This window comes from Lipophrys pholis (assembly GCF_963383615.2).
Source record: "Lipophrys pholis genome assembly, chromosome: 12".
In the NCBI taxonomy this organism is placed as follows: Eukaryota; Metazoa; Chordata; class Actinopteri; order Blenniiformes; family Blenniidae; genus Lipophrys; species Lipophrys pholis.
This window is the reverse complement of record NC_137641.1, coordinates 15,399,126-15,420,645: the sequence shown is the minus strand read 5'-3', so window position 1 is coordinate 15,420,645 and position 21,520 is coordinate 15,399,126. Positions and strand designations below refer to the sequence as shown.

Sequence of the window (21,520 nt, the reverse complement as noted above, 5' to 3'; positions counted from 1 at the left end):
ACCACACACACGGAACAGCTTTCAAGTTCATCACAGGAACTTTACATAATTATTTATAATGTTCCTGGACTATATACTCGAGTGAGTTTGTGTTTTCTAACCGAATGTTTGGAATTCTTGGGAGTCTCTTTGCCGCTCTCTGCAGGTTTCTGTCATGTCCAGCTCGGTTTAGACCACCTCAGACAATCAAACTTCTGCTTTGGGCTCATATTCACGGCACGATCTGGACACGCCTACCGCTGGGCCCTCAGCAACCACGCCCAGGGTCCTGAGAGGACGTCCAATAAGGTAAAGATCTGAGCTGTTTGTCGGTATGACGTTTGAATTCACCCTGATACATAAACTGAATCTCTGAATTATAACGATTATCACCCTGTTCTCGACGTCTTCAATCCAAGCTGGCTCTGAGGGTGCCATGTCACCACCTCGGCCTCGAATCACGCACACGCAGTCATTAAACAATCCCTTTCCACTCCACCTGGATCCCCAGCAAGGATTGAAGGTGTATGAGGGCGAGATGAGTCCAGTGAGAGGAAGAAGCTGAACAGCAGGTACCACAAAGCAAGTGGAAGGATGCAGGTGCAGTTGGAACAAGACAAATCTTTTCTCCTCTGTGGGTTTGTATCCAAATGCACGGCCTTCATTCATCGTATCTCACTGTATTAGTTATATTTCCTCTCCTGCCCAGGAGGCGAGAGTGCTGTGGAGAGGTTTCAAACGGCACTGCTTGAGGAGCGCGGCCGTTACCAGCAGATGTGGGAGACTGATGAGGGTCTCCAGCCTGAAGCAGGACAAAGAGCTCCTGCAACATGAAATCACTAAGAAAAGCCAGCTCCTCTGTTGACAAATATGTTGACTAAGAAAATAAAAGAATCTAGTCCTGTTTTGAATTTCAGAGAAGAGGTTTGCTCGTTCACCAATCAAATAAAAGGCAGGAGACTCGCACGTGACCTCTTCTGACGACGCAGCCGGATTCGATTCGCTCACTTTCGTCGACTCTTTCGAAGAGGCGGAGCTTCACTCTCCGGAGAACCACTGGATCCTGAAGAGCAAGAGGAGCCGGGATGGAGAGAACACCAGAGTTCGGAGTAAGACTGACGCAGCAGACATTTGGTAGACATGGCGAAGGTCAGAGCCGAGCTGGAATTCACTGTTCTTTCTCCTCTGCAGTGAAAAAACCTGGTGGCCGTGATCGCTCTCCATACGTGGCCGCTGTCCAGGAGCCATTTTGCTCCAGTGACATTTTAACTTCGAAGGAAAGAAAGTTTTAACAACAACTACAGCCAGTTGAATGTTCATGTTTATTGAGCATAATTAAGCAAATACAAATCTGTTTCATTGATAGCGATGTGTTTGGTGCCACAAGATCTACCTGATAAAAACAATTCACAGGAATACAATGATCTGGAATCGCCGTCAAACTTTACGGAAAAAAACCTTCGTCAGACCAATTTTCCGCTCGTTAGAATAGAAAATGTAAACCAGTCATGATTGTTCTCCCCTGAGATTGTTTGCAACGCATGTCCGAAACAGACACTGACTCAGGGTGGAGGGTGCAGAGGAAGGGTGAAGCCAGAGGTTAAAGGTCATGACTCGGGCTCCAGGCGAGGGATGACGGGGAGGATGAGGTTTCCGAACGACGAGTCCTGAGTGATGAAGAAGCCCGACGAATGTGCGTGTGCATGCTACAAGAGAAGAGACAGGTAGTAAAACAGATTTCCGGGTCTCTCTCCACTTTCAGATGTAATCCTAAAGGTAAAGCAGATTTTTTTTTTTTTTTTTTTTAGAATACAATATGGTAAATATCAGTCGGCAGTTCTTATAGCCAAATTCACATCGACAATGGATCCTAAAATCCCCAATCATTTAAAGTGTTGCTTCGTCTTCTCAGTGACTTGAGTCCATAACTTCAATAAATCAGATCAGAAGTTGTATGTTAGACGCCGCGTGTCTCACCTGCAGGGCGGCTTTCTGCTGAGCAGCGATGTGCTGCTGCTCTGCGTTGTCTCTGAACTCCTTCATGCTGGGTCTGGACAGCGAGATGCTTCAAGGAGAGCGGGAGGAAGACGGAGATGTTTATATTATAAAAAAAGTTGCTGGAAATTCCGCTGACCTTCTTCTTCTGCGTTTACGTCACTGCAGACTGGGCAGCGCTGCTGTGGCTCAACCACGCTATTTAATCATTTGAAACCCAAGACTTGGAACAGCAGCACTGCAGGTTTATCTTCCAGAGAGAAGGGGAGTTTATATCACTCTGATGGTACACTCACCTCGCACCGGGAGTATTCAGAGTGTGATTCTGCATCAGCCGTCTCCTCTCCCTCTCCAGCTCAGCGAGGATCGCCACTCGGGTCTTGTTTGGTAAAGCTATGAGGGGAAAAACGCAGACACAAAGAGTGAACAGCTGAGGAAGCGTGCAATGTTTAAAAGATACCACGTCTACGGAGTGAGGATCGTGATTTAAGAATGAATTATTCTAGATTATCTATCAATATTTCTATGATCCAGTCAAACTAATTAATGTTCTGTATATATTTGCTTAGAATCAACAGCATTTCTGAATCCCCACTAACAGTGGCCGATTTTGCTATGGGCGAAGTGGGTAACTGCCCAGGGCGCAAACTCAACAGGGGCTCAGCACCGGCTCAGGTATGTCTTGTGACTCCGCCCCCTGTCTGCGCAGACAGCAGTCAGCAGTCAGCTCCTGCAGTTAAAACCAGACCAACATTGTGGCTCTGCCACAAACTCTATTTATTCCTGAAACAGTTCAGAGAAATGTATTTGTGTGAACAAATAAGCTGTGCAGTTTAAAAGTTAAAACGCTGCTCAGGAGCTGAAAGCTTCGAGTGATGCGTTCAGGTGCATAACGTAAGCCCGCCACCCCCATATGTTAACGAGCTGCGAGTGTCATATTGAACATTTCTTCTTCGTTTGAGGGAAGTATGACACATTTGAGTGGAAGCAAAAGAGCAAAAACATAGCAATTTGTCATAATTTTTTTAATTCTCATAACCCTACCTGGGCTGCATCTATCCCACTGTATAGAACAGCTAATTAATAATATATATAGGGATTTATATTCAATTACTATTGTTGCTTTTGAAAGAAAAGTGAAGAAATTACTAAATTATCACTTTAAATGTAGTAAAATTAAGCCCCCTGTCCACATTTATATTGTTCAAGCTGACTTTTTTTTTTTTTTATGTAAATACAAGTCTCCAATCTGAATCTGCTTCTCTATTATTACTTTTTTCTATCTGCACATCCCTCAGTGATTCTGATCCATCCAGTAATGACTTTTTTATGTGTCTTTTCTTTATTTGGATTCAGTTGCAGTTAAAAATGTATTTCGCAGGTAACAAACCTGAATGTGATGCTATTTTTAATTTTTTAAATATATAATTTAAAAATTGTGTTTTTATAGTTTCAGGACAGGAAGTTGTGATTTCAGATTTCTGTTAAAGGGGCCGCGAGGCAGGAAGAGCTCGAGGCTACACACGTTGTTGTTACCACCCTGTGTGCAGCGGCGGACAGAAAAAGACAAAGAATTGGTCAACAATGTAAATAAATACCTTGTCCTGGAGGGTTTGTAGACATGTCAGTGAAGGCAGCTCCAATAACCGAACTATTAAACCGATTTATAATGGTTTGTTTTTGGTTGTTTCCCCAACAGAAAAATGTCGCAAGACAACTGGACGATGTGTTGACAGTGACCTGCTCGATGTCGGGCCTTGTGTGAGGTTTACCGGAACAAACGACAGTCTGGTTGCAGTCAGACAGCTTTGAAACCAGTAGTAGAAAGTTTCTAGAGATGATTAAACTCTGGTTGGGAGCATGTGTGTCGTCGCTTTCTGCTTACTCAGAGCAGGTACCGGGTTTTTTTTGACACAGATGGGGGCGACTGCAAGACGTCTCACTCCGCTCATACATACGATTCTCAAAGTAATTTAAGCAAACCCAGAGAGACAATCCGTATAGAGTCAACCATGTAACCTCAAATGTCATGCGGACACAACAACAGCTTTACTGCTTTTACTTTTTAAAGATTTATAATAACCTGAGCGCTACAACGTTTTTTTTTCTTCACATTTGCATACAAATTGATTACAGCATTAAAAAAAACTAACAAAACCCCCCAAACAACTTTAGTTGGCTCCAGGTAACATCAGGACATAAGGAACTGTATTGTCATTGTAATAAACAATGAGACTTCGTTGGTGACAGCCAGTCTGTAACAGCAAGGATTGACTATAAAATAGAATAAAAATAAGAAAGTAAGAACAGTAAGGTGCGTAGTAAGAATAGTAGGTGCATAAAAACAGCACAATCACAGCATTGCCTTCTATGAAGTTAGACTTGCACATATCAACCAAAATAATAATACCACACTTTCTAAGAGCAGATCTGGAAAACTGCATGGCTCCTGCTTTTAGTATGTTGGTAAAAGTGGGTGTGTGGCTTGACTGTAATGTTTTGGCAGATAGTGGAGATCTCCAGCATTTCTTAGAGGCAATCTGGATGGGGCCTCGAGATAATCCAAATGATTGTTACCACTGAACTAAACCGTAAACCAGATTTTATAGCCATATAACTTATAGGGCCTATAAGTTATATGGCAATAAAATCTGGTGTTTTTCAAATTCCTAATCAGAAAATGGGTTGAGTTTGTTATAGAATAGGCCAAAATGTCCAAAATACTGGCTGCTCGTGAAGAGACTGGCAAATTACACTGATTCCTGAGAGATGGGTTTATTTTTGTTGTATGTTTTGTTGGTAATTGGTTTTTAGAAAGAGTTGACGGGCCTATTCAATAGACGATCTTTACAAACGCTCACTTGGTGTGTTTACATCCGGGGTCTTGCGGGTTCACCTCCGCAGCTGCGCGGTGGCGGTCAGCTGACAGCGGCGATCGTCCAGCGGGTGTAACGGCTCCGCAGCAGCTGCAGACCCCGCACGGAGCAGAGAAAAGCCTCCCGCACATCCCCCGGAGAACCGGACTGCCGCCCGGCCACGTCTCCCCCGCTCCCCCTCGCAGGGATGAGTGCCGGCGCTCCGAGAGGCCTGGCCAGCTCGGGGCAGAAGCCCATCACGGAGATCCTCCACCCGCTGTCCGCCGCCGAGGAGGCGCTCTCCCCGGGGCCAGATGTCACCGGAACCATCGGAGGGGACAAGGTGAGGAGGAGCCCCGAAAACCCGGTTTATGTTCAACCCGCCCGGACCTGTGTTCACTGAGCTGTTTACGAGCCCCGGCGTGAGTGAGCTGTGTTGTTTAAGTAAACACCAGTCACCAAGTTTAAAAGACTAAACACTGCGACCACTACTGTGTTTACGTGGTTTTAATGTTCGAGTTCAGGATCCGGGGTTCATGGCTGGTGGGGATGCAGGATCAATCTCCAAATCACACCACTTTAACTAGTATACAGTTGCACCAAAAAGAGCAACGAGCTGAGAAAAACAAAAAAAGATGCAAACGATCAGACTGGTGGGAGATGAGGTTTTTACATCCATCAAGTTCGATTGTCCGTGCGTGTGTGTATTTGGGTTAGAAATCACGGATGGACCCGAGCTGCTGTGTAAACAAAGATGCTCTATGCAAACAGCTTTTATAGTCCCCCCCCTGCTGCTGTTTGTCATACAACACCGCTGCTGCAGTTAATTATTGCCAACAGGAGATGCAGTGATACACAACAATGGGCCTTCTGCAGCAGATTCACTTCTTATACTTAAGTGTTTGGGGTGAGGTTACCTCTCACTCTTGTCATTCTGGGAACAGATCTCAGTAGAAGGTGGTGTGAAAAGTCATGAGCACCACACATGGAAGGAACTTGATCATCATTTCAAAAGGTCTTGTGTTCCATTGGGCTTTAAATTGTCCGCTGTGGACCTTGGATTGGGCGCTTGAAATGACTTTGTCTGCTCTGAGGTTGTCCAACACATGTCAAAGAAAACCATGTTCCTTCCATCTTCTACACAGCTTCATCTTGTGTCGGGTCATGGAGGCGTTGGAGCCGATACTTGAACCCGTGACCTTCTCTCTTTGTTTCAAATAAGTTTCAAAATGCTGCTCTTGGTGACCAAAAATGGGCAAAGTGAAGAAACTGCTGTTTATATAGCTTTCTGGGAATAGAGTTTTGTCAACGCCGATTCACAGTCGAACAACATTGAGAATCAAACAAAAAATAGAAGCCAGGGTAAGTTTGATTTCTTGAGCACCAATCAGACAGGAAGTATTCTTTACGAGGAAAAAAAGGAAAAAGGCAATTAAGAATCTTAATAGATTAGAAAATACATCAAAACAAAGTGATTAAGGTTAAGAAACACTTTAAAATGATATGATTAAGAAAAGTATAAAAAGGAAAATAAACAAAGCATAGGCTTCACCAAGATAAAGGTAAGAAAATAAGTACAATCTATTGTTTAATGGAAAGTTTCAGCAGATAATAGTGCTTTAAGGTCTGATTGTAAAAGAAGTGAGTGTCTCAGCAGGAAGTTTGTTCCACAGGTGAGGAGTTTAGGAACCAGAAGCTACTTCACTTTTTCTTCTGACTCTGGGAATATTTAGTAAACCTCTTCCTGAGGACCTCAGAGGTCTGGAGGTTTTATATTCTTCAAGTAAATCTGAGATATATTTAGGCCCGAAACCAATCAAAGCTTCATAGACAAGAAGTCAGATTTCCAAGTTAATCCCTTGACACACAGGCACCCGGTGCAGAGATTGAAGCTCTGGTGTAGTGTGCCTCCACCCTCTTTGTGTTGGTGAGGACTCAAGATGAGCCGCAGCTGTCTGACAGATTTCTTTACTGAGACCTGTGAACACACCGTTCCAACAATCCAGCCTGCTGAAAATATACGCATGAACACGTTTCTCTGAATGTTGTTCGATCAGAAATCCTTTCATTCCGATGGCAGTGAGCAGATTTTGTTATAATTGTGACAAAAAAAGGGGGGGGGAAACAGTTTTTGGTAATCGACATAATAGTGGCCCAATCATGAACAACAACAACAAAGAAGGAAGAGAGAAAAAAAAGCCTGGTCCGATCGTCCGATGGTTCATCTCAAAGAGCCCGGCACTGAGAGCTGTTTTGTTCGCATCACAACGTGATCACAGCTGCGCTCATATTCAGAACAGCTCTCCATCTCATCGGATTTTGCTCTTAAACAACTGTCACACCAACTCTATTTCTTAGCGGACAACAGAAAAATGCTCAAACGTTTGTTTACGCAAACACAAATTGTGACTGTTACCAAACACAAAAAAAAAAATGTTGTTTTGTTTTTCGCAGTACTTTTGAGACCGAGTTAGCGGAAACAGGTTTCATTAATGAGGTTTGAAAGGAGGGATACGGCTGTGAAGTGTCCACACTATATCTTTTATGGTATTACATGATATTGTGATACGTCGATGAGTCATTGTACTTGAGTGTCTTGCATTCCTAGATTTTCATGTCAAAAGTGTAGTAATTTCTGGTAGGTTTTGTGAAAATATCAACATTTCCATCACGTATACGCTGCACCGAAAACCAAGAAAATCTTTAAAGTTTATATTTAAAGGTTATTATGGCACTGTTTTTACCAGTCCAGCCCTCTCGAGGTGAAATCGGTCAGTTTGTGGCCCCCTGATCTAAAATGCGTTTTGACGCTCCTGCTCTAAGTGTTATGGCCGAGTTGGCGCCTGGTTGTTCATTCACAGCAATGTAATGGTGCAACTGGGGGTCAATTATGTGGAGGGTGATTACAGGAGCAGGTTAGCACCACAGTGTGAAAGAACAAAAAAAAGAAAAAGAAAAGATTGTTTACCAGGTCAGCAGCCTCTGTGTTTGTGTGAGACGGAGCTGTGAAGAAACTGCACCGAGCGCTTGTGAGAAGTGATAAATGACCCAGTTGGAAATGTGGTTCAGAGTCAGTTCAGGTTTTTTTTTTTTTTTAAAAAGAATATCACCCAGTGAGCAGGATTGAACATTAGCTTCAGTCCTGTTGAAACGTCTGCTGTTTCAGGAGAAAAGTAGTTCTTCCTTCCTGAAACTGGCTGCAAAGTGCCGTCAGTGTTACTGACCTATTGGGTGGATTTGCCCCACTTTATTCTTCAGTCATCGCTCACATTGAACATTTTGTCTCCAGTCATCTCCGGCATCATTGAAACAAATCTCTTCAACTTCCTGTTTTGTTTTTCTTTCTTTTTTGCCCTGGTTTCCAAAAGCCGCCTTGAGTGCATAAGCACATTCTTCACTGCTCATTCTTTACCTCAGTCCAGGTTTTTATTTATTTTTTGGATCTTTTTATAACTTTTGCCAACATGTTTGATTTGATTGGTTGTTTGATATCTATTTGCTTTGAGAGAAAGTGCTGAAGTACACAAAGTTTTCACTGATATAATCTGAAAACATCTGGTAGTTTAGTCTAAACGTCAGTCCTACGAAGTGCAACAGGAACAGTACATTATTGTAGGACACCAAGAAGCTAATTGGAGGGGTTTTTTTTGGGGGGGAGGGGGGGGGGGGGGGGGGGGGGGCTATTTCTTCTTCAATAGCAGGTGTTGTCTTTTTTTTGTCAAACGTACGGCCCGTGGGCCAGACCTGGACTGCCAGAGAGTCCAATCCGACCCACAAGATGAATTTTGTCAGCTGTGAGAAATAATGACATGAACTGCATTATATCAATTTGACCCGGCCCACTTGAAATCAAATTGCGTTTCTGATGATTGATTGTTCCGAGAAGTATTATGTTGCCTCTCTAATAAAACTTTACAATCTATTCAGCGAGTCTATCCGACAGCTTTTCAAACAAAAATACGAAGAGTTTTAATGAAAAATGTGTTGCATTAGAATGTTTTTTGCCCACACATCTCTTGTTTACTCGAAGTGCGAATTGAAATATGCGAACGCTTCATTTCGCTCCACTCATGTGTGATTTGATGCTCGAGCCGACGGAGGAGATGTAGGGTGTGTGACACGCAGCCCAAACAAGAGCTTCTTTGACAGAGATGGACGGCTCCATCAGCAGCAGGATCGACTCGTCTATCCGGCCCTTTGTTTACAACTTTCTCTGGCTTCCAGCATCTGAATTTCAAGTCATCCTGGTCTATATTGTCGCACACAGGAACCGGGCCTGACCAACGGCACGCCGGTGGAGACGTCCATCCCCGCCTCCGCACCGCCGCTGCTCAGCAGGCTGCAGCTGGACAACGACCCGGAAGCGGACGCCCGAGACCTCTACGCCTCTACGGAAACCAGGGACCTTTTTGTCACCGTCGATGACCCCAAGAAGCACGTCTCCACCATGGAGACCTACATCACCTACAGAGTCTCCACCAAGGTCTGCCATTGGCTCGTGTCGCAGTGTCCCTTCTGGGATATAGTTTGATTCCAGGTCGTTTTGTCACACACCCTTTGCACAGGGTGGAGTTGCACTAATGCGGTCAAATGTCACAGCCCTCGATGAGCATGCTAATGGAGGGACGGCGGCGTTTTAACACCAGGTTGTCAGAGACGGAGACAATGTGTGTCATCCTGCACTCTCAGATTTCGTCTAAGAATTATGTTAAAGAGGTTATATTAGACAGCTTTTTAACACTTTAGCATGGGTCTCGTTTGTCCAAAAACTTTGTATTCAAATTTTATAGCCGCAAATCCAGCTTTTTCTTGATTTCCATCCATTTGAATATTGGATCATAGGAGCTGCATTCAGAATCTGCTGTGTCTGTGTGAGCTGGACTGGCTCCGCCCACACATGCCCATCTTGGGAAGAGGAGGAAGTACTTCCTATCGTGGTGCCATGTGCCAGAGTAGAGCTGTCTAATTGTGGGAGGGTCAAAGGGAGGAACCACCTTGATTGACATTGGCTAAACCCGGAATGACACTATATAGGGCTTGATTTCTGATTGGCTCATTGAAGCACACACTTTTTAAAAATTGAAACAAGCCAAGGAGAGAGATGACAGACATTCTTCGCTTCTGGGGCGTCATTCCAGGTATGGGGACGAGTTTTACTGTTGGAAAACCATTAGAAAATGAATTTTGCATAATATGACTCCTTTAAGAATGATGTTAAAATGTTATGTTGCCACAAAGGGGAGTCAATAAACATATTAAGGATATGTACATGAGGGTTGTTCTTATTCACTTTTAAATGGACTTTGTGGGGGGTTTTTTTCTCTCTAGACGACCCGGATAGAGTTTGATCTTCCAGAGTACTGCGTACGGCGGCGTTACCAGGACTTTGACTGGCTGAGGATCAAGCTAGAAGACAGTCAGCCGACCCACCTCATCCCTGTGAGTTCAGCCACGCTCCCTCTTTCCTTACAATAACACCGTGACTGACGTTCTCTTCCTGCTTCTCTCCGTCGCTCCTCGTTTGCAGCCACTGCCAGAGAAGTTTGTCATGAAAGGCGTGGTCGATCGCTTCTCAGAGGAGTTCGTCGAGACCAGGATGAAAGCCCTGGACAAGTTCCTGAAGCGGGTCGCCGACCACCCCGTCCTCTCCTTCAACCCACATCTAAACGCTTTTCTTTCTGCAAAGGTCAGACGACAATCAAGGGCGTGGACATGTAAAGTAGACTGGCGTGATCCCTTTGGAGGAATCATGTTGACTCAATACATTGATAGAACAGATCATGAGCTGCTGTGTCTTCAGGGCTAAATCAATGGACACAGTGAACACGTTCACATCCTTACCTCATTCTGCAGGACCTGAACAAGCGTCAGGGTCTGGCCCTCCTGACCAAAGTGGGCGAGTCGGTGAAGCACGTGGCCGGAGGCTACAAGCTGCGGGCGCGACCGCCCGAGTACTGCGCCATGGTGGAATATCTGGACACCTTCAGCCAGAAACTGGGAACAATAGACCGCATCGCTCAGCGGATCCTCAAAGAGCAGTCAGGTATCAAGATAACTTCCTGTTGGTGATTATTTTACTACTTCATTATTACTTTTTTGCCAGTTTCCCTTTTTTTTTTTTTTTTATTAAGTGAAAACATGGGACGTCCGGGTGAAGTGAAAATATGATCTCACTTGTGCATGTCACATTGCTAGATTCTTAACGGAACACGGCTCCATTTCTAACTAACGTGAAGTTAACCTGTTTACTTCAACAAATCCTGACTTCCTCTCTCTCGTGAACCTAAAGCAGCTTTTATAATGACTTTTTTTTTTTATATATATATATAGTCAACAGATCCATGCCTAACTCCAAACCCTTTTGTTTCCCTGCATTTGTAAACTCTTACTCTGGAAGTGTAGCAGACCTTCAGTCGAAGTCCTCATTCTCAACAGACCTTCTCTGTTGCAGCTCCTTCTCTGTGCACCATTGTGCTGCCGGTTGTCATGTGTGCAGCTTCGTATGTAACCGCAGCCCATATCGAATTATCAGCACTGTTGACCGTGGAGGCTGCTTTGTTTGGAGAAACAACCCACATACATTTGGTTGATAACTGCAGGATTAACCCGTGCGCGACAAGCCAGTCTGCAAATACCTGTCGTCAGTGTGAACGCTTCTTGTCACCATCTGCTTGGCCTGCCCACAGTTTCCATGTCATCGAGATAAGGTGGAAGTTCAAGGTTTATATAAAGAACAGCTACAAGCTAACAGGTTATCGCCACTAGAAGCTTTGCCGCCACAGAAAGTTCACAACGTTCTTCTCCTCGGGCTCATAGAACATAATGAAGTCTGCAACAGTTTAGTTTGATCACTGGGAAATAATTTCCCCCCTATTTGTTACTGTGACTAGAGTACCTGACCGAACTGCGCGAGTACGGCACCGTCTATTCCAGCTGGGCGGAGTCAGAGGAGGAGCTGCGGCGCCCTCTGGAGGCCGTGGCCGGCAGCGTGAAGACGTGCTGTGGCTCGCTGGACGACCTCAGTGAGAACATGAGCCAGGACTTTCTGCCCGTACTGAGAGAGTACGTTCTCTACATAGAGTCCATGAAGGTAAGGCGGCAGCAGCACCTTTATATCTCACGCTGGAGCTTTTCCAGTCAGTAACTCATCATCCGGTAGATTATAGGTCAATACAAGCATAACAACTCACTGGTTAGTGGAGTTTGATGGCACAAAAGAATAAAATACAAGGAGAATCAATGTTCTAAAATGAGTTAGTGTAGGAAACAATCCAGGCTGAGAAAAAGTTGGCAGGTTTAGTTTTTTCCCTGCTTAGCATGCAGGTGGAGACACTAATACATTTAATCTTTAACCGTCCCACGAGGATACGTCTCCTGCCTCCAGAGGAGTACATTCAGTGAAATGAATGAAGAACCCATTAGCGTGCCACGACCCTCTAAAAATACTTGTTTCCTATCATCCACTTTGCCTTTAACCCTGAATAGAGGAAGTGCCTTCTGAGATTCTGCTTGGGTCACATCCTGACCTCCCTAAACGTCAGATTCAGCATGTTTCTCTGTGTTTTATAGTACTCTAATGCCAACACCAAGTGTCACTGTGCAAAATCAAATCGGTGATGTTCGTCTGTTTGATCCCAGAATGTTCTGCGGAAACGAGACCAAAGTCAAGCGGAGTACGAAGGCCGTCTAGAAGCAGCTGTGCTGCGCAAACAAGAAGACAGAACGCCTGTAAGCCTCTTTTACTTCCTCCGTATGAGACTGAGAATCTGGGTGAACGTCTCCTGCCTCTCCATTGTCTCTCACTACGACCCCACTCCCGCAACCGTCCACACCCTAGTCCACCTAGTCCCGCAGGGCGTAGCTGTGCATTCTGTCCCACAGAGGCTCCCGTAGCTGTAGTCTTGTCTGTGTCGCTGCAGATCCCAGCAGAGGTGGAGAAGTGTCAGGACAAGGTGGAGTGCTTCAACGCGGACCTGAAGGCGGACTGGGAGCGCTGGCAGAGCAACAAGAGACAAGATTTCAAGCAGCTTCTCACCGGCATGGCCGACAAAAACGTCAGCCACTACGAAAAGGTAGACAGACGCACATCACCTTCGGCGTTCTTCTTGCAAAGTTCAAGACTTTCGTTAAATTAGGCACAAAACATTGGGTAAACATTGGGAGGACGTCTCAACTAAATTCCAGAATGAAGCTGAAATGTTAAAGCTAAGGTTCCAACATCAGAAGTGAAGTTGGGAAAGAAACGACAATTAGATCAGAATTTGTGGAGTTTTTTTGTGAAAACAATTCGAGTGAATCTAATTTCTAAATAAACAAGAAAATATAAGGGATTAAATATATTAAGAAGCCTGTAAGAAAATGTCAATCTTTCTGTCCCGACTCTCCACCCATCACCAGTGCCAGGCAGCGTGGGAGTCCCTCATAACTCTGCTCCAGGACAAACAGACTGAGGACAAAACGAGCGAGACGAACTGAAACATCTCCCTGCCTCCCCCCTTCCCAAGCCTCTCGCTCTTCAACGCGCTCTCTCATGCCAAGGAGAAAGAGAAACGAAGACCAGCTGGGCCGCAGGTTTTTCGACGGCGACAGGGACTCGTCTCTCGTCGAGACGCGACCAGCAGTGAGGTAATGAACGGTTCATTCAAGGACATCCGGGAAGGAGGAAAGTTCTACGATGTACAGCTCCTTTTCTTTTTTTTTTGTTTGTTTTCCAGTGTTGTTCCTATTAACTTTTTCTACTACATAATTTCCAATTAACAGTCGGTTGCCAATGCTGCTTGTGTTTATTTAAACCTGGTCTCCGACGGGGGCGTTTCCTGTCTCCATTGTCACATTGAGCCAAATGTGAAGGATTAAAAAGAAGAAAAACAAAGAAGATATTATTACTTTTACAGGCAGATTTTGTTCTCGTATTCGAGTTCGGAGCATCTCAAGTTTGTGAAGTATTCTGAACATCCTTGATGATGATTTTTTCTTTTTTTTTTTTCCTTTCTTTGTTTCCTCCCCTGTTGAAAGACTCAGAAAATGTTCAGACTAAAACTCTCTGCTGAAACAGGACTCGTGGTTTCGTTTTTCATCTTTCATTGCCGTAAAACAAAAAAGACCACTACTGCCATTTTCACCTCATTTAGGCCGTCGCGCCTGCATTTCCTTGTTGCAGTCGTCATGGAGGTGAATGATCAGTTGGATGTGTCGGATTAAAAACCAGGAAGTGCATTTACAAGCAGGGGGCAGAGCTGCATCCAACAATGACGACGCCAATGACGACCGTCTGAGCTGAATGCTGCCGCTTCATCAGGGGAGGGCAGATTGTGCAAGGTGGATACAGCGTCGGTACTCTCTGAGAGAGCACTGCAGTGGCTCCACCTTGTGGACAACCTGCGAATAGTTTCCTCTCAGATTTCCTGTTCCCTTCATTCATTTTCACTGCAGTTAATTTTACCTCTCACCTTCAAGCCACAGCTTTAATGGAAGTGGAGTGCAAGAGATTGACTAATCCCTGTAGGTACTCAGTTTATTCTCTCTTTAAAGGGACACGGTGATATTTTTCAAATGCAAATTTTCAGAAATTAAGCAACAGAATTAGAGGAAACTAAAGTTCTTGACATCACTTAAACGGTGCTAAATGCATGTGTGTCCATCCGCTGCATGCTAAAAGGTGGAGATGGCTTGCGTCCAGATGGTCTCAGTCCGACAACCAAAAAATAAAAGAAAAAGAGAAGGAACAGGAGTAAAACATTTAAGGTCGAAGCTCTCGCAACCAATGGGCTTAAAAAGTATACCACACCAGTATACCAATACCACAGCGACTCGCCACAGAAAACACAAGCATCTTGTGAAACGTGCAAATGATACCGAACAGGATGTCATGTTTTTGCAGAGCTCTGCTTTTTGTGACATCTGTTTTTTTTTTTTTTTAAAAAAAAGCATCTTAATCTGCATTGGGAATTTACTGCAGTAGCAGATTTAAATCCCAGGGTGGCTTGTTTTAACCCAATAAAACCTCGGGGGACACGTAGGCAAGTCTTCATCTTCAACCAGGAACATTGTCTGTGACGCTATCACAATAAAACTGTGGTTCCTTGAGACAAGACCCTTAATCCCCAACATTTGCCGGATCTTTTGCTGATCATGTGATCTACTGTGGAAGCATAGAAGGGATTAGTTGAGAGGAATTTTTTCATACTTAATTTAATAAAAAAAATTTAAAGCATCACTGTCTTTGTGAATGCATGCGAGAAAAGTTGAAATGAAGCGGCATCCCTGGGAGATTCACACAAACGGCTTGAAAACAATCGACACCGAAGTAGACTCGTTGAGTAAAGAAGTTTGAACATCGCTTACCACTTTGCAAACTCTCTCAAACTGAATGGGCCTACAAAGGAACTGTTGAATTTGTTTTGAAAACCCTCAAGTATCGGAGTGCAAAAAGGCCCGAGCAAGCAGGTGAAAGAGAGTCCGATCAGAAACTATATTATCAGGTTGGATCTCTGAGAGAGGCTCAATGTGGAGCCAAATGACTCGATAACATGGAGAAGCTTTGACCACAGCTGAGTCGTGACTCATGGGAAACATTTCTAAAATGTGGATAAATGGACAGGCAACATACTTTTTGCTTCACAGTTTGTTTCTAATTTCTCATTGCTGATCAGGCCTTATTTTATTGGAGGAATCCCTGCTGAAGGTGCTGCTCGCTAAGGCGTCACCAATTTTTATTTCCCCCATTGAGACCAGTCCTGTTCTGGTTGACCGATGAATTCGTCCCCATCCTGAGTCGCATTGCTGCCCTCAGCTTGCTCAGCGCAGAGTAGCCAAACGTGACCGGTGATGCCGAGGTGGATTTCTTCTCAGTTTGTTAACTGACTTTTTATGGGATAACGATGAAATTCACGTGTTTTCCCTGTTTACGCGACGTTTTCATGTGAAAACGTGAAACTATCGCTGCGCTTTGTGTGAGTAGCGGAACAATAACAACAAGGTTTGCCTCCAGAGTATCATGACTCCCAGTCCATATTCTCCTGGGACTGGGCAGTTTAATAATTGGGTCCCCTGTGGTAGCGATCCAGCTTTGTCGCCTGTCCATACGAACGTAGCGTAATGTTCTCTGTGTGCATGCGTGGGATTTTACTACAAGAACATACAATAGCACCCACTAGTGGCCCAACATGCTAACTACATTGTCGTCAGTCTTTTGTCTCCATAGAAACGGACATCCTTTTCAGAACGTTGCTGTGTAAATGCGAGACTTTCCCTGAAACAAAAGCACAAAAACAATTCATTTTCGCTGGAAACATCGCGTAAACAAGGTCGCTGACATTTTGGGGAATATAGTTGGGTTTTTGTTGTTGTTTTTGTTTTACAAATGCTCCAGCTATTCTCATAATTACCGGTCAACCAGTTTTTCCCACCTGCTACTTTTTGCTCTTGAATGAATCAGAAACGAGAGTGTTTCCTTACGCCACCCTGTGGTACAAAGGGGTATCGCAAGGCTACAAGTGGTTGGGTCTGTTGCCAACCTTTGTCGGTCATTTTCTCACCTTCTGTTGTTTCAGTCACAACGTGAAACCATAAAGATGTCCAATATTATATCATTAGGGAGCTTCTTTTTTCTATAAAATTCCATTTCTGTCAACTTTTTTTTTTTTTTTTTTTAACTTGCATCATTATTGTGTTAAATCGATGCTAGATTACCGAGCCTCCCATCCCGCAACATAAAAAAGAAAAACTGCAGCTTCTCATGACCAGTGTGCATCCCGATCTGCTTTGTCTAAAGGAAAAGTTTGAGCTTTGAAGGCATGACGCAGCCACATTTATTAACGTCACCAATCAACAAGGTGACGCATAAAGAAAATATCGCATCTGCATTTAGCCATTTTGAGTCTCGAATGAGAAAAGCCGTGGTTCAGTCTTGAGGCAGCTGCCACGGTTGTTCCATTCTACAGATGCACTAATGCCAAGAAGGAAAAATGTTCTTTGTACAGTGAAATAGCGGATTATGGGAGAGGAAGATGTGATCAGAAATCGTTGAGCGTCTGTATGACTGTTTTTGTACATCCTATAAGATTTACTTTCCTCCATTTAGAACACATTTATTCAATATTTAACCTTTTTTGTTTTATCCTGCCATAGCTGACAGTACTTGGCATGCGTACTTCTAATAACTGTAACTGTAAATTCAAAAGCAGGAAAAAGAACTTTGTGTCCATATATCATATATTGAAAGCTGAAGTAAATACAAGTTCTCTTTACTCATTTAGTTTTTTATGAATATCCAGCGGTAAAATCAAAATAAATCACTTAAATCCCACAGCAAATGAGTTAAACATCAAGTTGGAACCTTTTTTGGGGGGAATAGTAAACCTGGCAGGTCGTCGGTTTGGATAATGCAGACCACAGTGTGTTACTTGGAGCTGAACGGTGACTGGCTGGCTTTATTCCCGCTGCACTTCCTGTGTGTCTGACAGGAGATCGCTTCAACAATGTTACCTCTGGACGTCCTCGACAGTCAAAACAAGTCACTGTTCACCTTCACTGTCTTAACGACTGGCTGCCTCTCTGAGCTGAGGGTGTGCTGCAGGCAGTGCCGTCCCGATTGCTATCGTAGACGATCCTTTTTAGAAGTGTTTGAGTTTCCCTCTAGATTTGTTTCTCAGCTGGTTTGGCTTGTCAAAGGATATTCGCTGACATTTGCATCTCCAAAAAAACTGAACTGAGAAGTAACAGATTAACTTAATATGAAGGTGCATGAATATAAAATTCCAATGCCGATCATTACAAAAGGTGCATCAGATAAAGTATTACAGGTGGACTCGGGTAAAAATGTGAATCTGGTGTTGAAAAATAAACAAAACCTTGCAGATTTGACTGATTCGCTGTAAAACGAGAGCAGCCGAAGAGAAACTACTCGGTATGGTTTGTTAAAAAATAAATAAATAAATAAATAAAAGGAAAAAACATTTGATCTTTTGATATATTCCAAAACTGAAATAGTATATTTTCATGACTTATGATAAACTAGGATGCTCCAAAAAGATGTCAGAAAAATAGATATTTCAGTTCGTCTGCAGAATTTTAAATATTTGAAAAATGTGCATTGTTTACATTGTTTTCACATTTTCAATTGAGAACCATGTCATGCAATATGGAAAACAAAGGCAAAGTATTGTTTTTAGAGAAATATCAGATTAACCAAGTAATCCACTTATTCTGTGTAAAAATAGAATAGAAAAGATGGTATGGGCTCTAGGACTTTATTCTCACACTTTCTGATGCTTACGTCTGTAACCCAAGTGCATTTTAGTCTCATGACTCGAAATAATAAAGAAAAGGTAATGTAGCAAACGTGATACAAATGTTACAAATATCTGTATATCTGGTAAGAGAAAACTTCCCTTTCTTTTTTGTTTACATGGTCAGATTGGTACTTGTTTGTTTACAGCCGAGCACTGTGAAATATTTCTCTCATTTATTTAAAAAAAAAAATCAATAATTCATTGGTGCATCTGTAGATGTCAGCTTGGTGCAGATGAAGTAGCCAGTTTTGGGATAATTTAAACTGAAACTGAAATGTATATAACTATTAATGGTGAGTCTATTTTTGTACACAACAAACATCCGATTGTTGTTGAGGTCGTAAGGGATTAGAGATGTGCATTGACCAAAAGGTGAAGAGTCCAAAATGTTAATTTCCATTCCTAATACCCGTCAGAAAGTTGATAGTAGTTGTCCGTCGAATGAGCTGAGTGTACTCTTTGATAATAGCCATTGTAAAAGCTCCACCCGATACTGCGTGCCTGCTGATTTACTTTGCACTATATATGTAGCCCCGAGCAGACGTATCCGAGGAGGATCCAACTAAATCCGTGTAGTTTTATTTCAGCTGCCTAAAACTAACGATACAGTGGCGAGTTCACAACATTCAGATATACAAGTAAAGGGATTATCTGCAGAATTTTATTTTGTGAAATGTTTCCAAGCCAAATGGTCCCTTCTTTTCCTTCCGTCTTCCCTGCGTAGATTCACACATGAAACGAAACTTTTGTTTTCTTGTTTTTTTTTTTTTGTTTTTTTTCAGATGTAAGGACGAACTCGGCAAAAAATAAGCTTAAAACTCAGACGACCTCTGAATGTGTGAATCTGGCACCAGTCCTTCTTTTATACGCTTTTTTTTTTTTGTTGGTTTTTTTTTGTAAGATCTGGGTTCCTCTCCAGTGTGTACTGTTTACGTTTAGAATCCTGATTGTACATTTGGATGTTAATAACATTTTGTTGTAATTATGAAGAAGCCTGTATATTGATGTTTGTTTTGATGCAATTTATCTTTACCACAAATGATTTTTTTTTTTTTTCACATATATTGGACCAATAATAAAGAAAACAAATACATTTCATAATTTTTATGCTTCAGTTTGTTGGGTTCTTTTTTTCTTTAATATGTCTTGGTGTGTGGGATATTATAAGCATTTTGGAATCAAACTCAGGATGACAGATCCGTAAATACGGACTCAAACCTAAAAATTCAACAACCACATTAAGGCAATCGGCTACCGTCAGAACAATATTGCAAGAATTAAAGGATTTCTGACCAAACGAGATTCTGAGAAACTTGTTCATGCATTTGTTTTCAGCAGGCATTGACTTCAGAATCGTACTTGCAGACAAAACTATCATCACCATCAGACACGGAGGAGCATAGAGAATAACAGTCCCTACAGTGAAGGACTGTGTCGCTCTACACAAGTATCTTACATGCACGGATGCTGCAAACACACGATACGTCCCTGCTGATACAGCACAACTCGATCTGAGGACATCTATTCAGGCGAGTGGAGGCGACGACAACCTGCACAGTCCCAGTCCACAACCAGAGCAACACGTGCTGCACTCGACACCAAACACAACCCTGCAACTGTTTCCAGATACTCGTGGGACGTGTGCCATGTCAAGAGGCCGCTGAGCAGAGTGTGAACCATGTCTTTAAAACAGACCATTTGTAATAGTCGCTGAAAATAAACAACTTAACACATTTTTAGTTTTTGGTATTTATTTAGAAATGGGAGGGAAAATAACAAGGTGTGTGTGTGTGTGCAACACAGAAATACAAATATGTGGAAGCCACATGTTCAACATAAAATGAGTCAAGTGTCAGTGTGGACTAGTTCTCAGCCGCCCGGCACTCTCGTATTGCATCATAAAGGAGGCGATGCATTGCAAACTTTACATCCAACTGCTTCCACTTCGGGAGCTGCTGGAGCATCTCCCCTATCATCCGGCAGAATGTTTCCTCTCCATGCGGTTCCACTGTGCGGTGGTCCAGTCCCCGCAATCGCTTCAATATGGCCTCCTCTACAGGTGTGGGGTGCTCTTTCCTTTTTGGTGGCCTTGGAGACCGTGGTCCCGACGAGGATGCTGAGGTCGAGGGTGACACTGGGGCGAGAAATGATTCTTCAACAAGCAAAGGAAGGTTCCCAGATGGCATGAGACGGGTAGCAGGGGGGGCAGCAGGGGGGGCGGCAGGGGGGGAGGCAGGGGGGGAAGCTGCAGCCATGGCCTCCATCTGCATCGCTGCCTCAGAGTCTTCACACTGAAACACAGGAGTAAACACATTAGTAACACATAACATTATTCATTTATATGTGGATCAGTTGGTCAGTACAGAATTGATAACACTGGCCACGCTCAAAACAACTAACAGTAGCCATGTTGGAGACAACTGGCGTCGCTGCCAGGAGCGACTTTCTCCCGTTTTGTGATTCATGTTGTTCACATTACCTCTTGTGGTGATTTAAAGTTCTTGCGACGATGCTTTATAAACTCAGAGAGCCAGTCCAGCCCCGCGATGATGGGAGAAAAGGAGGTAATCCCGCCGGCGTAGCCTCTCCTGCTCTTCAGTTTTCTCTTTGCCTTCACGTAACGATCGCGCAGATACTTCCACTTCGCACGGCAGGCGTTCTCGTCCTTTCCTAATGTTTTTGAGATTTCATGCCAGGACTTCTGAATCATGATGACATCTTTATGTTCTTTTAAATTGCAATTGTACAGATGGGGGTAACGGCGAACCTCCTCACACAAACGCTCGTCGAAGTAGTCCTCCATTTTTGTTGCGCTTCGCCGTTGGTCATGCGCATGCGCAGTCGATGTGTTTGGGCACTGCGCACACGCGCCTTGCGGAGAGCATGAAAAGCATCCTTCCCATGCTCTCCTCAAGGCAAGGGCGCGCAGTGACGTCATAATAGTCGCCGCCGCCATGCGCTAGGGTGCGCATAGACCCCTCTGCGGTCGACCACGCGCAGCCCATATTTTATGACCGAATACGTATGCGTCATCCGTCATCATCCGTCGCCTCGTGTGAACAATCACCAACAATTGAAACGCAAATAAAGAGCTCGGTGGCTCAGAACTCCTGAAGTATTTAATGTTTTACTGATGATGGTGAAGTTTTTCATTCACAAAAAAAAAAATATGAAGACCAAGCCAAATTTCAAAATTTTTCACGAAGAGCTTTTTAAATCTCTTAAATTTACGAAGAAGAAAAATAGTATAAGATTATGTAATTTCGTAAAAGAATATAAACTCAATGAAAACCCCTAGTGTATGTTCTTTTTTTTATTATTTCTTTTTGTTTCTGTTTGTTTTGTTCAGTTTTATCTTATGGTTGTTTAGTTGATGTGTGTATGTCTTCTATGTTGGAT

At 43.4% G+C, this 21,520-nt stretch overlaps 3 protein-coding genes across 4 annotated transcripts; 1 reads left to right on the top strand and 2 right to left on the bottom strand.

The window, feature by feature from the left end:
* Positions 1-1,282: 1,282 nt before the first annotated feature.
* Positions 1,283-3,870, bottom strand: inip (ints3 and nabp interacting protein). 2 transcript variants are annotated; one of them, XM_080476940.1, is made up of 4 exons: positions 3,573-3,870; positions 2,271-2,367; positions 1,957-2,044; positions 1,283-1,685 (listed from the first exon to the last, which is right to left on the bottom strand). In XM_080476940.1, exons 1-4 carry the CDS (start codon positions 3,595-3,597, stop codon positions 1,587-1,589), a joined length of 309 nt encoding a protein of 102 aa, XP_080333066.1. In that variant the 5' UTR covers positions 3,598-3,870; the 3' UTR covers positions 1,283-1,586. The 2 variants fall into 2 exon arrangements, with proteins under 2 accessions (XP_080333066.1, XP_080333067.1); XM_080476941.1 differs by having other exon boundaries at positions 1,324-1,685; positions 1,957-2,029; positions 3,573-3,855.
* A 992-nt stretch (positions 3,871-4,862) lies between these two features.
* On the top strand, positions 4,863-14,528 carry snx30 (sorting nexin family member 30). Its single transcript, XM_080476939.1, has 9 exons — positions 4,863-5,172; positions 9,097-9,312; positions 10,158-10,268; positions 10,357-10,515; positions 10,683-10,872; positions 11,720-11,919; positions 12,468-12,557; positions 12,749-12,901; positions 13,227-14,528. The coding sequence occupies exons 1-9, from the start codon at positions 5,038-5,040 to the stop codon at positions 13,302-13,304; spliced, it is 1,332 nt and encodes a 443-aa protein (XP_080333065.1). The 5' UTR covers positions 4,863-5,037; the 3' UTR covers positions 13,305-14,528.
* Positions 14,529-19,017: 4,489 nt separating this feature from the next.
* Positions 19,018-20,942, bottom strand: LOC308118253 (uncharacterized protein). The gene is made up of 2 exons (XM_080477602.1): positions 20,601-20,942; positions 19,018-20,412 (listed from the first exon to the last, which is right to left on the bottom strand). Exons 1-2 carry the CDS (start codon positions 20,922-20,924, stop codon positions 19,984-19,986), a joined length of 753 nt encoding a protein of 250 aa, XP_080333728.1. The 5' UTR covers positions 20,925-20,942; the 3' UTR covers positions 19,018-19,983.
* Positions 20,943-21,520: the final 578 nt, after the last annotated feature.

Excerpts from the sequence above, each read along its gene's own strand:
- inip (XM_080476940.1), bottom strand. The coding sequence starts at position 3,597 with ATGTCTACAAACCCTCCAGGACAAG. Across the intron at positions 2,368-3,572 it reads TACAAACCCTCCAGGACAAG|CTTTACCAAACAAGACCCGA; the intron begins GTATTTATTTAC and ends TTCCCCTCATAG. Across the intron at positions 2,045-2,270 it reads CTGAATACTCCCGGTGCGAG|CATCTCGCTGTCCAGACCCA; the intron begins GTGAGTGTACCA and ends CTCTCCTTGAAG.
- snx30 (XM_080476939.1), top strand. The coding sequence starts at position 5,038 with ATGAGTGCCGGCGCTCCGAGAGGCCTGGCCAGCTCGGGGCAGAAGCCC. Across the intron at positions 9,313-10,157 it reads CCTACAGAGTCTCCACCAAG|ACGACCCGGATAGAGTTTGA; the intron begins GTCTGCCATTGG and ends TTTTCTCTCTAG. Across the intron at positions 10,516-10,682 it reads ACGCTTTTCTTTCTGCAAAG|GACCTGAACAAGCGTCAGGG; the intron begins GTCAGACGACAA and ends CTCATTCTGCAG.
- LOC308118253 (XM_080477602.1), bottom strand. The coding sequence starts at position 20,924 with ATGGAGGACTACTTCGACGAGCGTTTGTGTGAGGAGGTTCGCCGTTAC. Across the intron at positions 20,413-20,600 it reads ACTTTAAATCACCACAAGAG|TGTGAAGACTCTGAGGCAGC; the intron begins GTAATGTGAACA and ends CCTGTGTTTCAG.